Below are 14,960 nucleotides of genomic sequence, written 5' to 3' on the forward strand. Positions count from 1 at the left end.
TGGTGGATTGGGTGTTCATGGTCAAGTACACCACCACGGGAGAGTGGGAGCAGTTGAAATATATTCTCTGAAGTGATACTGTAAATCACGCTTCACCATTTTCGAATGGATGAATGTATTAAGCGGATGCCCGGAGCATACTTCCTGTGTACAGTATCAATTCTAAAGTTCGGTGATGAGGAATACATAGCTTTTTTTTATGGGTTTAACTAGCTCCTTTTTTTTTTTTAGACGACAACGTTTTATACTACAGTTAGCTACACAATTCTAAAGATTTGTCTGCTTCCATTAGTCAGCATGTTTCAGGATGGTAAAGCAAGGTCTATAGAAATTGGTTTGCTGAGTGGCTGCTGTGGGTGAATGGATACAAATCTCAGCAGAAATGTTCCAAAATCTAAAGATTGTTGGCTGTTATAGCAAGAAAGGGGGAAATCAATGCTTTAGTACTGTATGTTTTTGAATGACCTTGTAGAGGAATTGCACAGTAAAATATTAATTTTTGCATATAATACTAAACTGTGTAAAGTAATTAACACAAAGGAGGACACTATTATGTCACAAATGGATCTGGATAAGTTGGAGGCTTAGACTGAGAAGCGGCAAATGATGTTTAACACTGATAAATGAAAGGTTAAGCACTTGGGAAGGGAAAGTATAACCATTACTTACTAAATGGCAAAACACTGGGTAAAATTGACATGAAAAAGTACTTAGAATTTTAGTTGATAGTAAACCTAACTGTAGCAACCAGTGTCAGGCAGCTGCTGCCAAGGCAAATCAGATTACGGGATGCATCAAAACGGGCATAGATGAAGGGTATTAGAAATCAATAGTCAGACTGCACATGGAATATTGTGTACAGTTCTGGGAACCAGCGCATAAGAAAGACATAGTAGAGCTTGAGCGGCTTCAAAGACAGGCAACTAAAGTAGTAAATTGATTTGGTAGATTACAGTACCCAGAAAAATTATCAAAATTCAGACTATTTAGTTTAGAAAACAAATGGCTGAGGGGTGACCTAATAACTTTGTATAAATATATTAACGGTCTATACAGAGATCTCGCTCATGATAAATTTATATTTAGGGCTGTAACTATAACAAGGAGGCATCCTCTACATCTAAAGGAAAGAAGGTTTCCACACCGACATAGAATAGGATTCTTTACTGTAAGAGCAGTCAGATTATGGAACTCTCTGTCAGAGGAAGTTGCTATGATGAATTCACTAAAATACTACAAAAGCTTTGGAAGCCTTTCTTGAGTTTGATGATATTACAAGTTATGAGTACTAGATTACTGGAGATTGGTCATTGATCCAGGGATTTATTTTAATTGCCATATTTGGAGTCGAGATATAATTTGAGAAAAATTGGCTTTTGCCTCATCAGGGTTTATGGCTTTCTCTGGATCAATATTACAGAATAATAGGCTGAACTGGATGGACTTGTGTCTTTTTCTAAGCCTCACATAATATGTTACTATATTACCATGTATGTGTGTATGGATATATTTGAATATAGTGAAGTGTGTATACATGTCCATTAATCAATGTTTTACTCTCTGGTCTGCAAAAAATGTATACTGTATATCTATTCTGCTGTAGTAGTAGTAGTAGTAGTAGTCGCAGTAGTAGTATCATTCTACTGTCGTAGCATGTGTATTTATTCTACTATAGTAGTATATATGGCAGGTGGCAAACACTTTTTGATCAAAATGTGCACTAAGAACCTCCCTATTTGTAGGTAGATTTAGCTTATGTGCATATTTACTTATATTTAGTGGCGTAGGTGGCATTAGTGTTCGCAGTGTGCTGTCGCCATTCTTTTTCTGCTGTATATTTGCAGTCACAGGTGTTCTTGCACCTGCATACACGTTTTGTATCATTTTGTTGGAATGTGCTGTTCAAATTTTTGTTGTGTTTATGTGATCCATATATGTGGGGTTAGTGACTTCCTCCATTTTTGTTCTTGCACTCCTCCCATTCTGCCCTTGGTGATTTTAATTAGTTTAATGCTGGTTCCACCATCCCCAGATATATGTAGGCTTAGTCCCAGTTCTGGGTGTATGTGCAGCGTAGGTTCCCACCTTACAGAGGTCGCCTTGTCGTGGCAGGTGGGCTCACACAATATGATCAAAATGTGCACTAAGAACCTCCCTATTTGTAAGTAGATTTAGCAGTAATACAGGGTGGGCCATTTATATGGATACGCCTAAATAAAATGGGAATGGTTGGGGATATTAACTTCCTGTTTGTGGAACATTAGTATATGGGAGGGGGGAAACTTTTCAAGCTGGGTGTTGAACATGGTGGTCATTTTGAAGTCGGCCATTTTGTATCCAACTTTAGTTTTTTTCAATGGGAAGAGGGTCATGTGACACATCAAACTTATCGAGAATTTCACAAGAAAAACAATGGTGTGATTGGTTTTAACGTTACTTTATTCTTTCATGAGTTATTTACAAGTTTCTGACCACTTATAAAATGTGTTCAAAGTGCTGCCCATTGTGTTGGGTTGTCAATGCAACCCTCTTCTCCCACTCTTCACACACTGATAGCAACACCGCAGAAGAAATGCCTCCCGATCTGACCCCCTTAGACTTTTATCTTTGGGGTCATCTGAAGGCAATTGTCTATGCTGTGAAGATACGAGATGTGCAGCAACTGAAACTACGGATACTGGAAGAGCTGTGCTAGCATTTCTTCTGCGGTGTTGCTATCAGTGTGTGAAGAGTGGGAGAAGAGGGTTGCATTGACAATCCAACACAATGGGCAGCACTTTGAACACATTTTATAAGTGGTCAGAAACTTGTAAATAACTCATGAAAGAATAAAGTAACGTTAAAACCAAGCACACCATTGTTTTTCTTGTGAAAATCTCGATAAGTTTGATGTGTCACATGACCCTCTTCCCATTGAAAAAACTAAAGTTGGATACAAAATGGCCGACTTCAAAATGGCCGCCATGGTCAACACCCAGCTTGAAAAGTTTCCACCCTCCCATATACTAATGTGCCACAAACAGGAAGTTAATATCACCAACCATTCCCATTTTATTTAGGTGTATCCATATAAATGGCCCACCCTGTACATATTTATTTATATTTAGTGGCTTAAGTGGCATTAGTGTTCGCAGTGTGCTGTCGCCATTTATTTTTCTGCTATATATATATATATATATATATATTGTAGTAGATGTTTAAAAGTGTCTGTGCTGATAATTATCATCCATTTCAAGGAGGATATAGAGCTCTATGTTTAAATTCTTATACCAGAATATGTTATGTTAAATGTTGGACTTGTTTATCATTGGCACTTTAGAAAATCTGCTCATAGGAACTTTAAATCCACAATATTGGTGAATAGATGAAACAAAATGGAATAACATGGATTATGCTCCAGTGTCTGCTCACAAGGGGATGGGTATTTCAGAGTGGATCAGGACCAGACTGGTAGGGAAAATATAAGCTAAAAGCAGATTATGCAATATGGGTAGCAGTACAAAATACGACAAAGGGGATTAAATGAAGCTTTAAAGAGAGAAAGATTCAGCTCAATGTGGAGGGGGAAACCCATAATCTGCATGTGCAGGGAATGCGTAAAGGAAATCCCAGACACTCTGGGGAACCATTCACCTTCAACGTAATTGACGTGAATCAATAAAATATTAGAATTAACTAATTAATCAATACTTTAGATATGGCAAACAGTTTTTATGGTATTTAATGGTTTAATAAACACATCTAAAGTACAACACAGACTATTAACTGGCATTTAAGGTGGAAAAAAGTAAACCAGCAGCATAGAAATGCATTTCATATTACAATAAAGCCATTTGCAGATCAGATCAGACCTTAGAGGACGCTGCATTTCCTCCTTGGGCCACTGACCATATCTCCCAACAATTGAATCCCAAATAGAAGGAAATTTTAAGTCTCACCCTATTTCACCTAGAAACACTTCCAAAACAGTCTAGAAACAGCTGCCCTGAAAAATCGGACTGTTATTCACAGGAGCAAGAGGTAGCCTGAAGCCACCTCCATCGACTGTGCTGTCATGGAGACCCAGCTCTTTTAATACTCTACCTGTTAAAGGGGTTTTCTCCTATAATCAATATTTGTCACCTGTGCACAGGATAGGTGATAAATATCTGATCGGTGGGGGTCCGACCGCTAGGACTCCCACCGATTACGAGAACGGGCTCACCTTGCCGTTCATGGGAGCACCATAGGAATGGAGCAGTAGTGTGCATGCTCGGCAACCGCGCCATTCATTTCTATGTGGCTGCCGAAGATAGCGCTCAGCAGCCCCATACAAATGAATAGAGCAGAGGTTAACCATGCGCACTACCGCTCCATTCCTATAGGGCTCCCAGGAACGGCAAGGTAATCCTGTTCTCGTGATCGGTGTGGGTCTCAGCGGTCGGACCCCTATCGGTTAGATATTTATCAGCTATCCTGTGTATAGGTGATAAATAATGATTATGGGAAAACCCGTTTAAGCCTCATGCACAAGGCAGAATCACAGGTACTCCATGTGCCACCTTATGGTATTTCCATGCCACTCTGTATTACTGAGGTGTTCTTTCCTAGAAGCAATGTTTCTAGAGGGGACTACTTCTGTGATATGGCATCTAATGGAGAATCCTTCCATTTTCTTTTCCTTTGGGTTTATACTGAATCCGGCAGAAAAAACTTCAGTTTATATCTGTATGAAATTAGAGTCTACAGTGCTCTTCTAGACCATGCAAAGCCTTGATTGTTAAAGGGTAATTACCATCACAGGAAGGAAGGGCATATTGTTGAATATGCCATCACTTTCTGAATAGTGAGGGTCCGACTGCCAGGATCTCCATGATCCTGAGATTGAAGTGGCTGCATCGCAGCTCTAGCACTGCACCTCCTTCAAAGTTATTTTCTGCACAGCGGCGCTCCCAGCCTCCAGCTGTGCATATACCTGTATCACAGCTCCATTTAAGTGAATGGAACCATGCTGTAGTTCCCTGCACAGTGGATGGTTAGAAGTGGCACTTTGCAGGTGAAAAATTTGAAGGGGACACAGTGATAAAGCACTGATGTGGCCCCTTTAATCTTAGGATTGGTGGAGGTCCTGGAAGTCAGACTCACCTATCCGAAAGTGAAGGCATAGCTAAACGATATCCCATTGCTTATTGTGATGGGATTAACCCTTTAAGTAATAGGCCTACTAATCACTCACAGGATACAGATTTGAGGATTGACAAGTCCATTCAAGAAATGTAGTGAACAGACTGCACAATATTGTGAGGCATTGTCTGTAACATATTTTCTTTGGAGGCAATTATTCTATCCTTTTCCTGCAGCACCTCAAGTTTTGTACATTTCATTAAAAGCAGGTTGCAGACCCAGTGAGAGTTCATAGAAGTGTTCAACATTTAAGGCATTGTATGAGATTAGGAAAACATGTCTGCTCCCTTTCAGGAGCAGCGCCATTCACGTGAATAGGCTGTAATTGGTATTGCAGCTCAGCCTAATTCAAGTGAATGGGGTTCAGCTGCAATACCAGACACAGCCAAAGGACAGGAGGGGTGCTGTTTCTGGAAAAAACAGCCCTTTTCTTCTAATCTCATAAATCACCTTAAATGCAATATGTTTCCAATGCACCAAGGGCAAAGTTCCCTCCATAGGGTTGAAATAATTTTTTCAAATTTTGACATAATATTTCTGTATGGGGAAAATAAAATATTTAATAATTTGCATTTGTTTCTATGTGTTTTACGTCCTGCGAAATTCTCATTTCCTTTTACTAAACTTTAGATGCTGTGATTTTGCGGTATGTCTCACTGTTATTTGATGTTTCAAGTTTTGCCTTCAAGTAAAACATCAGTAAAAAAAAACAACCTGAAAATAAGGCAATTTGACAGTGAACAGAATAGGAAATGTCATAAATGTCATAAAATTTACTGAAGAAACGAAGAATTCTCAAATATGCTCCAGCATCAGAAGACAATTTAATTTATGGTTCCAAATATTAACATAAAAAATACTATCCAGTCCATCCTGGATGTACAATAGCCTTTTTTTTTATTTTTTATAAGTTAGTAGTATGAGGAGACACTAATAAATAACTAGCAACCTTGACTGTTAGTCAACACTGAACATCAATTTGTCCTTAGGATGACAGGACTCAATAAATAAAGCAAAAATGAGACTGGGAGACATTATTTGACATCCGGAACAAATATGACAAGTGAAGAATCTTGATAACATAGAGACAACAGACAAATGTAATAGACTGAGAGATGACCGACCTGCTCACACTCTAGGTAAGGGTTGTTTAATACGACGGGCATATTATTGTTGCTACTCCATAAATCGTTTAAGGCTTCGTCATTGCCTCCTACCTTTTGGAGTTTACTGAAAAGAAAGAAAGAACACAGTATTTAGTGTACTCAATAAACATCAATTGCCAAAGAGGCCATTTATATCCTATTTACCATTATTAATAACATCTATACATATTATCTAACATTTTGGATGCTTAAAGGGGAAAACTTATATTTATTATTTAACACTTCCGATTTTTCATGTTTAACCATGTTTTTCAGAAGTCTTTAATTTACTTATTACCCCAAAAATAGCCATGTGCAAACATATATGCTTCAAATACCAATGCATCATGGGACAATTTACTGCTTGGGTTCTAATTTGTGGTTAGGAACCAGACACTTTCTAGAGCAATAAAGAAAATGTAAAAATACAGGTCTATTGGTCAGTTCCAAAGGATTGACATTTCAGTAGCAAAGAGGGACAGAAGGATCCAACTCAAAAGTAGGAAAAAGTCACCGAAAAAGTTAGTAAGTCCTTAAAGGGAAGGTGTCATGATTTTTTTTTAATATTATTATATTGCTTTTAATATGATATTAACATACATTTTATGTATTTGTGTTCTCATGTTCTACTTTTTTCTGTGTTTTTACATTTACTTATCTATGGGGGCTGACATTTTTTTTTCATCTCTGTATGTGTCGATTAACGACACATACAGAGATGGAATATGGCACATACAACCCCATAGAGAATGTGAACGGGAGCTGTTCCATTCTCTGAAGCGTACGCCATCTGTGTGGGAACAGCGCATGCGCCGCTCCCACACAGACCAAACAAAGCTTGTTCGCAGAGCAAAATCCGGTGGCATTTTCATGTGGACCGGAAGCCGCTGCCGGACAGTAAGATGACGACTTCCGGCCGTGTCTTCCGGCCATATGTTCAAGGAAGCGGAGGCGCAAGGAATAGGAGCGGAAGCGGCAGGAGCAGGTAAATTATGTTCGTGTATGTGTTGTGTGTATTATGTTCGGGTATGTTCGTGTTATACTGTCTGCTGAGCACTGTATCTAATCCTCCTACACTGTGCAGTCGCTCAGAAAATGGCAGCACACAGTGTAGGAGGTTTGAAGATTCAAACCCTTCCTTCTCCTGGCACTAGCCAGAAGAAGGGAGGGGAGATTGTGTGAGGACACTAGAGCGAGTTTGTCCACCCCAAATTTGCAGCATAAATCAATGAGGTTGCTTTACCACCGTGACCATGCTGCAATTTTGGGAACTGCTCCCTCTAGTGCCCAGCACATGGAAATGTTATAAATTAGAATCTAATTTATAATATTTCCTGACTTGTGAAAAAATGTAAAAAATTAAAACAATGTCTAATCACTCAAATACAAATTTTTTTACTTGGATAAAAAAAAGAGATTTTCTCAATGACAATCATGTGGGATCGAGAATTGTTTATACACACACATATGTATAGGCAACTATAATATGTATTTTAGTATCAATGTATGTATTCGAACAATGCCAACCACAGCTACAGTACATTGCAAAATCTGAGCACATTTCAGAAATGTTTAATTTTATACAATTGTGCATATTATGCATTTGTGTTATAGGAAAGCATTACTTCTGTGACTAGAAATCTTCTTGAAATTGTTAAGTAAAAATAACTATTTCCTTCTTAACATTTTGTCGAAATAAAGGCTGAAAAGTACAATGTAACTGCTTTTTTTGTGAGATTATGGGCCTACTGTTTTGTATATATAATGTATATTTACTTAAATATACATTATGTAAAGTTTTGTAAATATACATTTACGCAAAGTTTCAGTTTTTTTAGTTTTTAGTTGACTACGCTATTGTTTTCGCAAGAAAAACGGAAACTTTACGGAATGGAAACAAATGGAAACCAACTGCAACGGAAGCATTACCATTGAAATCAATGTTAATGCAATCGGAAGCTATGGTATGGTATACTTTCCATTTATTGGTTCCTCCGACGGAAAGGTCAAATAGAACCGATGTACGGAAGCCCAACGCTGATGTGAACAAGCCCTTAGCATTATAGTACCATCATTTGTAAGGCAGGTAAAAAAACATTCTGTATGTCCAATAAGTAACTATTAGGGCAAAGCCCCACGTGGCGGAATTGCTCTTGAATTCCGCTGCGGACACTCCGCAGCGTTAATCCGCAGCGGAGCCGTTTCTCCATTGCCTTCCACTTCTTTTTAGTAGGCTTCGTTTAGACGTGGCTGAAAATTCCGCTGCGGAGCATAGGCTGCGGTGCGGAATTTGGTGTCCGCAGCATACAATGGATGTTGCGGACCAGTGGCGGACTGGTTGCGGACTCATTGCGGAAGTTCTCCATTGACTTCAATGGAGATTCTAAATTCCGCAATGAAGTCCGCAGATGTCATGCACATGTTATGTGTGCTGCGGATGCGTCTTGCTTTTTTGACATGACATTTCTTCATTCTGGCTGGACCTATGTATTTCTAGGTCTACAGCCAGACTGAGGAAGTCAATGGGGCTCCCGTAATTACGGGAGCGTTGCTAGGAGACGTCAGTAAATAGTCACTGTCCAGGGTGCTGAAAGAGTTAAGCGATCGGCAGTAACTGTTTCTGCACCCTGGACAGTGACTACCGATCCCAATATACAGCAACCTGTCAAAAAAATAGAAGTTCATACTTACCGAGAACTCCCTGCTTCTGTCTCCAGTCCGGCTTCCCAGGATGACGTTTCAGTCTAAGTGACGGCTGCAGCCAATCACAGGCTGCAGCGGTCACATGGACTGCCGCGTCATCTAGGGAGGTCGGGCTGGATGCCGAAAGAGGGACGCGTCACCAAGACAACGACAGGTAAGTATGAAATTCTTTTACTTTCACTAGGGAAAGTGCTGTCCCTTCTCTCTATCCTGCACTGATACAGAGAAGGGAAGCACTTTTACCACAGTACGCAGCAGCTAGTCCGCATCAATTTACTGCACATTTTGGGCAGATCCGCCGCAGAATCTGCAACGCAGATTCTGTGCGGCATTGATGCGGACAGCTGCGGAGGAAAACCGCCACGTGGGGCCATGCCCTTATTCTGCAATGTTGATCCACATTGGATGTGTAATTCTAAACTTGTACTGAAAAATAGACTTTTCCTACTTTCTAAGTCTTCTAAGAAATTCTGTTCCACATTAACTAATGCTATCAAATAGTTAGACAGTCTATACTTAGACCAGGCAGTCGCAATATGCACCAAATTTATAGCAGTGGTGCATGCTGTATGATAATTTTGGCGCATCTTGTATGACCTGTTAGACACTTTTCGCTTCCTTACACCCCCTTTGGTATTTTCTGGTAAGCCACGCCCCCTTTGGAGACACTTTTAAAAAGTGTCTGGTGAGGTGCAAACTTTAAAATTGCACCAAATTGCACTAAAGGCCCTTTTACACCGGCCGATAAGCGGCCGGTGCAGCGAGCACCGATCAACGAGACATCGTTGATTGGCGCTTGTTTGCTCCTGTCACATGGAGCTATGGATGGGGACGAGCGGTCGGTACTCCGATTGCTCGTCCCCAAATGTTATTATCATGTCGGCAGTGTGTCTCCCTGTTCACAGGGGGATGTGCTGCCGACAAAGATAATCTTTTACTTTTTTAAAACGATATGACCAGCAGATGATCGATCTGCTGATCGTTCCCCTGGTTATATTAACGCTCATCTGCACGATAATCGCCCTGTGTAAAACCCCCTTAAATTGTGTGCATTTTTTGGCTCATACTAGACACAGTAATAAATCTGCCCCATTGTCCTTTGTCACATTTAAGTAATTTAAAACTATAGTGAAAAAACACCTCATATGTTTGTTTTTCGACCAAATCCAATTTGAATATCAAGCAAAGAATCAAAGCTTAAAACAAAATACAGCAATGAAAACCAAACCAAAACATTGGAAGCTATGCACATCTCATCAAGTAATAGGTTTATATTAGGGAATTTTTCTAAATTTCTTTCCATATTGCATATATTTAACAAAAATAATTCATTAATAGTTGAGTTTTGTCTTTTTAATTGGAAAGCAGCTTTTGCTTTAGACCTGTCTTTTATTTATGGATTTCTAAATGCTCTTTTCACATAGGCAGTTTTTTATTTGTTTTCATTTTTCCTATCCCTTAAATGTGTGTTCCCAGAATCGATAATTATTATCTAGCCACAGGATAGGTGATACCGGTTCCACTGCTGGGACCCAAAACCGATTGCGAAATAGGCATCCCGAATTCCTATATTTTTCACCCCCTGCAGTGAGTAGGACATTTAATGGTCGAGCTTGCGCGCTGCCGCTCCATTCAAAGTCTATGGAAGTGGGAGAAACAGCCAAGTACAGGAATAGGAAGAAAAAGTATAAAGGAAAGACTTATATTTTTCCTCTCGTTTGTATCCACTCCTGAGTTGACTAAAAAACACTGCCACAAAAACGTCACATTTTATTCCAGCCTAACGCCTAAAACCCCCCCCAGAAAAAAGACCACTGAAAACATGAGTAAACGCTGTATGTGAATCCATCCTGAGGCTACATTGAGACGAGCGTGTGCAACCTCATATGTGAAAAACGTACATTTTTTCACGTTATCACGGATCCCTCATAGACTAGAGTCTATGGAGGGATCCGTGAAAACGCAAGAAACTAGGACATGTCCTGTTTTTCCATGGACCCTTCACATGCTCCATTGAAACAACGGGTGTGTAATCGGCCCAATTGAAATACATGAGTCCGTGTGACTTATTACTTGCTTATTACTATTAATGTAACATAAAATGCAGTTATATATGTAAGAGTTCTTGTCCCAACTGGCTGTCAAGTAAAGCAATTTACTTATCCACCATTAGGAGCCGGTGTCAAGGTTAGCACATACTGTACCGTAAGCTATTATATGTCTGGTCGCTGTGTGAATAGCAATGTCTCTTCTTTTTCTAAGTTTGGTTAAATGTTGTGAGACATCACAGTGGCTCCTTCAGGGGATATGGAATCGCTTAATTAGAACTAATAGTTAACATAGGAAGGTCTTCACACATTGTTGTCACAAAAGGCAGAGTAACAAGAGGTGAATCTGTCTACACAATTCTCACTGGTAAAGAAGATGGATTTAGCCACTATCCTTTACACTGAACAGAATGTCATTTCTTAGGTTCTTCCAAATGCTGTCATGTACTGAAGATATTTATTTATTCTCAGATTCCATACATGACAACCACACTACATCAATCAGCTACTCTCAAAGAATAAATGCGTAAAGTAGTTTTGTGTATACGACAATAAATAAAAAACTAATAAATAATAGCTTTCAGAGAAAATTCCAACTAACATTAATTCAATGGACAGTTCCTTTTTGTTAAAAGCATCTCCCAAAAATAAGCTGATTAAAGGGTGTCCCGCCGTTGGGGCCCCCAGCAATCAACTGTAAGTACCACCACTGGGGAAATGAAGCACAACATGCTGGGTCCTCCAGAAAGAGAGAGACGCTCTTTGCAACCACTCTCTACTCTGGCTTATTGATGGAGGTATCTTAATTCCTTGTCTCATTATGTCAGTTTTCCAGTAGTAGGATCCTGCTATACAGCACCACAGATCTCATCTTAAAGGGGAATTCACATTTTAGGCATTTATGGCATATCCACAGGACTCAGTTACCTTATGGCATTTCCACAGGATGCAGTTTTCGTGCCAAGTTAAGAGGAGGGAAAAAGGAAAAGTATAAAGGAAGACTGATACTTCTCCTTTTTGTATCCACTCGTGTTTGGCTAACAAAAACTGCATCAAAAACTGCCACGTAAACTGCATGTATGGTTCCAGCCGAAATCAAATTTTAAGATGGCCATACACACTTTACTTTTTCAGCCAGATGTAAGGATTGGACAACAAAAATAATTCAGTCTGTACGGAAATATTGAACTCTTGGAAATATTGAACTCTTGGACCCACCTTTGTTCACTGAATGGCAAAGGTTTGGACTCCTGCACTGGGGGCACCAGTAAAACGGTCAGTGGTTAGGGAACAAAAATATGTTTTACCTGGCACAGGTCATCTTTATCCCTGATGCTAAAATGATCACAAGCAACCTGATTATTATTCTGTATTTCTGTAAATCTGGTTGATAGAAATCTTCTGCCATTTTTATTCAAGATTTCCTTAACAACTGTATCTACTGGTAGCTATGTTCAGGTCGGATTATAGGGAAGACAAAATAATCAATTTCCTAGAGGTCTCCACCTTCCAGTTCCATCAAGCACTTTCCAGTTACTCATAAGAGCAAGACATAGGAGCCGGAAATCCTTTCTCTTTGGTCAGAGCTCCAATTCCTGGTCTGCCTGCACTGCTGACTAGAAGAAATCCAGTTGTCGGACATTTACCTCAACACCAGATGTCAGACGAAACTTGGGCTGCACCCATACAAATTAAATTGTTGGCATATTATGTTGACACTGGTGGGACCTACCAACAGTTATTGAATGTGTATAGCTGGCTAAGCTTAGCCCTGAGCTCATACTGTTAATGGGGTGGAGGACCACACCAATTTTTTTGCTCAGGGATCACCATCAATGTAATTCTTGACCCATAGTGGTCTATTCATCTGACCAAACGTAAGCAGAACAGACTAATTTTGCACTATAGGTACCTGATCAAGTGTTTTTGCCTTTTATTCAAGTCTGGGGACCTAACCTAGATGATGCATGATGGTTCACTCAGCTAAAGCTCTAAAATTCCCAGAGATTCTTCTTATTATTTTTTTTTAAAACAAATTCGGGGATATATTGAAAATTTACATAAATTGGACCAAAATTAAGGCCGAAATTTGGGAAAATACATTTTAATATTATCTTCATTACATTGCATTTTATTTGCAACAAGTCCCAAGGACAAACTACGCTAAAACATCTAAAAACCGTTGTTTCTGACTGAAATGTCTAATGATAATGGCTAGAATAATTAACAATAGTACTTGCATAGAGATAATACTGCTTGACTACATTGTCATCTGTGCAAAATACTATTTAACTGACGTTCCAAGTCATTTATCATATTTATGACAAGCTGACAGAACTTGAGAATTTGATGAGTCATATTGTAGATGTATTACAAATTCACACATCTTTGATGTTTCAGGACAAACTACGTATTTTGTATGTAGCCTAGATTTAAAATTTGACTTATCAATAAAATCCCCTATGTTGTCAAATATAAAGATACACAAACTCCCATTGCTGCTTGTATCAGTGCACACGTGGACGGGTAAAGATGTAATATGGTATTATTGCAATATATTATAGCTGTGACAGTGGCGTAGCAGTAGAGATTGCAGTCTGCAGTCATGACATAACCCTTATGTCTGGGGGATGGAAAGCTCCATTATTAGGGAGCAGAGGTGCAATTCAGTGAGCATTGCAGAGGTACACTGACACATGCTGATAATGTAGTAGTGCAATGAATAATCCTACCCCCTATACAATAATGTAATAAAATAGTGACATATACTCAGTACACAATGATATAACACTATTAGACTGAGCTGTGTATTAGTACACAAATAAATACTGCTGGATTATGTACAGAATATACCCTACAGCAGGTGTCGGCAACATTCGGCACTCCAGCTTCTGTAAAACTACAACTCCCGGATTGCCTGATAGCCAAAGGCTTTATTAATACAGTCAAAAGCTGTCAGGGCATGCTGGAAATTGTAGTTTTACCACAGCTGGAGTGCCGTATCTCGCCAGCCGCTGCCCTACACCATCAGATATGGGGACATGTGTGGTGGTTGGATGCTGTGCCCAGTTACAGTCTTGAGGTATTTCTCTGGACTGTGGTTTATAGTTTGAACATAAGCCTTAGATCAATTAAAATGAAACAGAAAATAATAATTGCAGTAAAAAACTGCCTGTTTTTTTTAGACAAAATTTAATTTCTGTTACATAAATTAGCATTAGTGCACTATTTGACAAGCTACTAGATCCTGAAAATGTCTTATTGTTATTACCATCAAATGTATGGCCACAAATGAAAAAGAATGTTCTATACAAACGTTAAAGACAACCCTTTTCTTCATTTAACTTTGGTCAATACAGCCATTTAAAGGGTTGTGTAAGATTTAGACATTTATCTCAAAAGCCTGGAATCTGTAAGGCCTAATGCACACGACCGTGCTCGTAATTACGAGCATGGCCGGGCACGGCCGGCCACGGGCAGCCGGCCGTTTTTCCGAGCCGTGCTCCCATTATAAAGTATAGTAGCACGGCCCGTAAAATAAAAAAATAGAACATGTTCTATCTTTTTAACGGCACGGGCACCTTCCCGTGAGAAAACGGGAAGATACCCGTGGCTAACAGAAGTCTATGGGCCCGTTATTTCGGGTCGTAATTACGACCCGTAATAACGGGTGTTTTTACGGTCATGTGCATGAGGCCTAAGACTGGAGAATACATTTTTTTTCTCATGTTCCAAGTCGCTGCTTACCACTGGTTCGCAATGGGACAAAGTATTCAATAGGATTCGTGACATTGGGTCTATAGTGATGTAACACAACGTGACCATATGCCACATGACGTTACCTTACATCACCACATTACAACACATGACAGCAACATCACTGAGCTCTAGTGAATTCACG

General features: G+C 39.5%; 1 protein-coding gene across 4 annotated transcripts in view; it reads right to left on the minus strand.

Annotated features, from left to right (window-relative positions):
- Positions 1–14,960, minus strand: part of NOS1 (nitric oxide synthase 1) — a 344,514-nt gene that overhangs the window by 52,747 nt on the left and 276,807 nt on the right. For all 4 annotated transcript variants that reach the window (XM_075835268.1, XM_075835278.1, XM_075835262.1 and 1 more), the window contains exon 3: positions 6,288–6,393. In XM_075835268.1, the coding sequence (XP_075691383.1) occupies positions 6,288–6,393 (106 nt within the window). The remainder of the gene's footprint in view (positions 1–6,287; positions 6,394–14,960) is intronic.

Source organism: Rhinoderma darwinii, chromosome 1 (genome assembly GCF_050947455.1).
Source record: "Rhinoderma darwinii isolate aRhiDar2 chromosome 1, aRhiDar2.hap1, whole genome shotgun sequence".
Taxonomy (NCBI): Eukaryota; Metazoa; Chordata; class Amphibia; order Anura; family Rhinodermatidae; genus Rhinoderma; species Rhinoderma darwinii.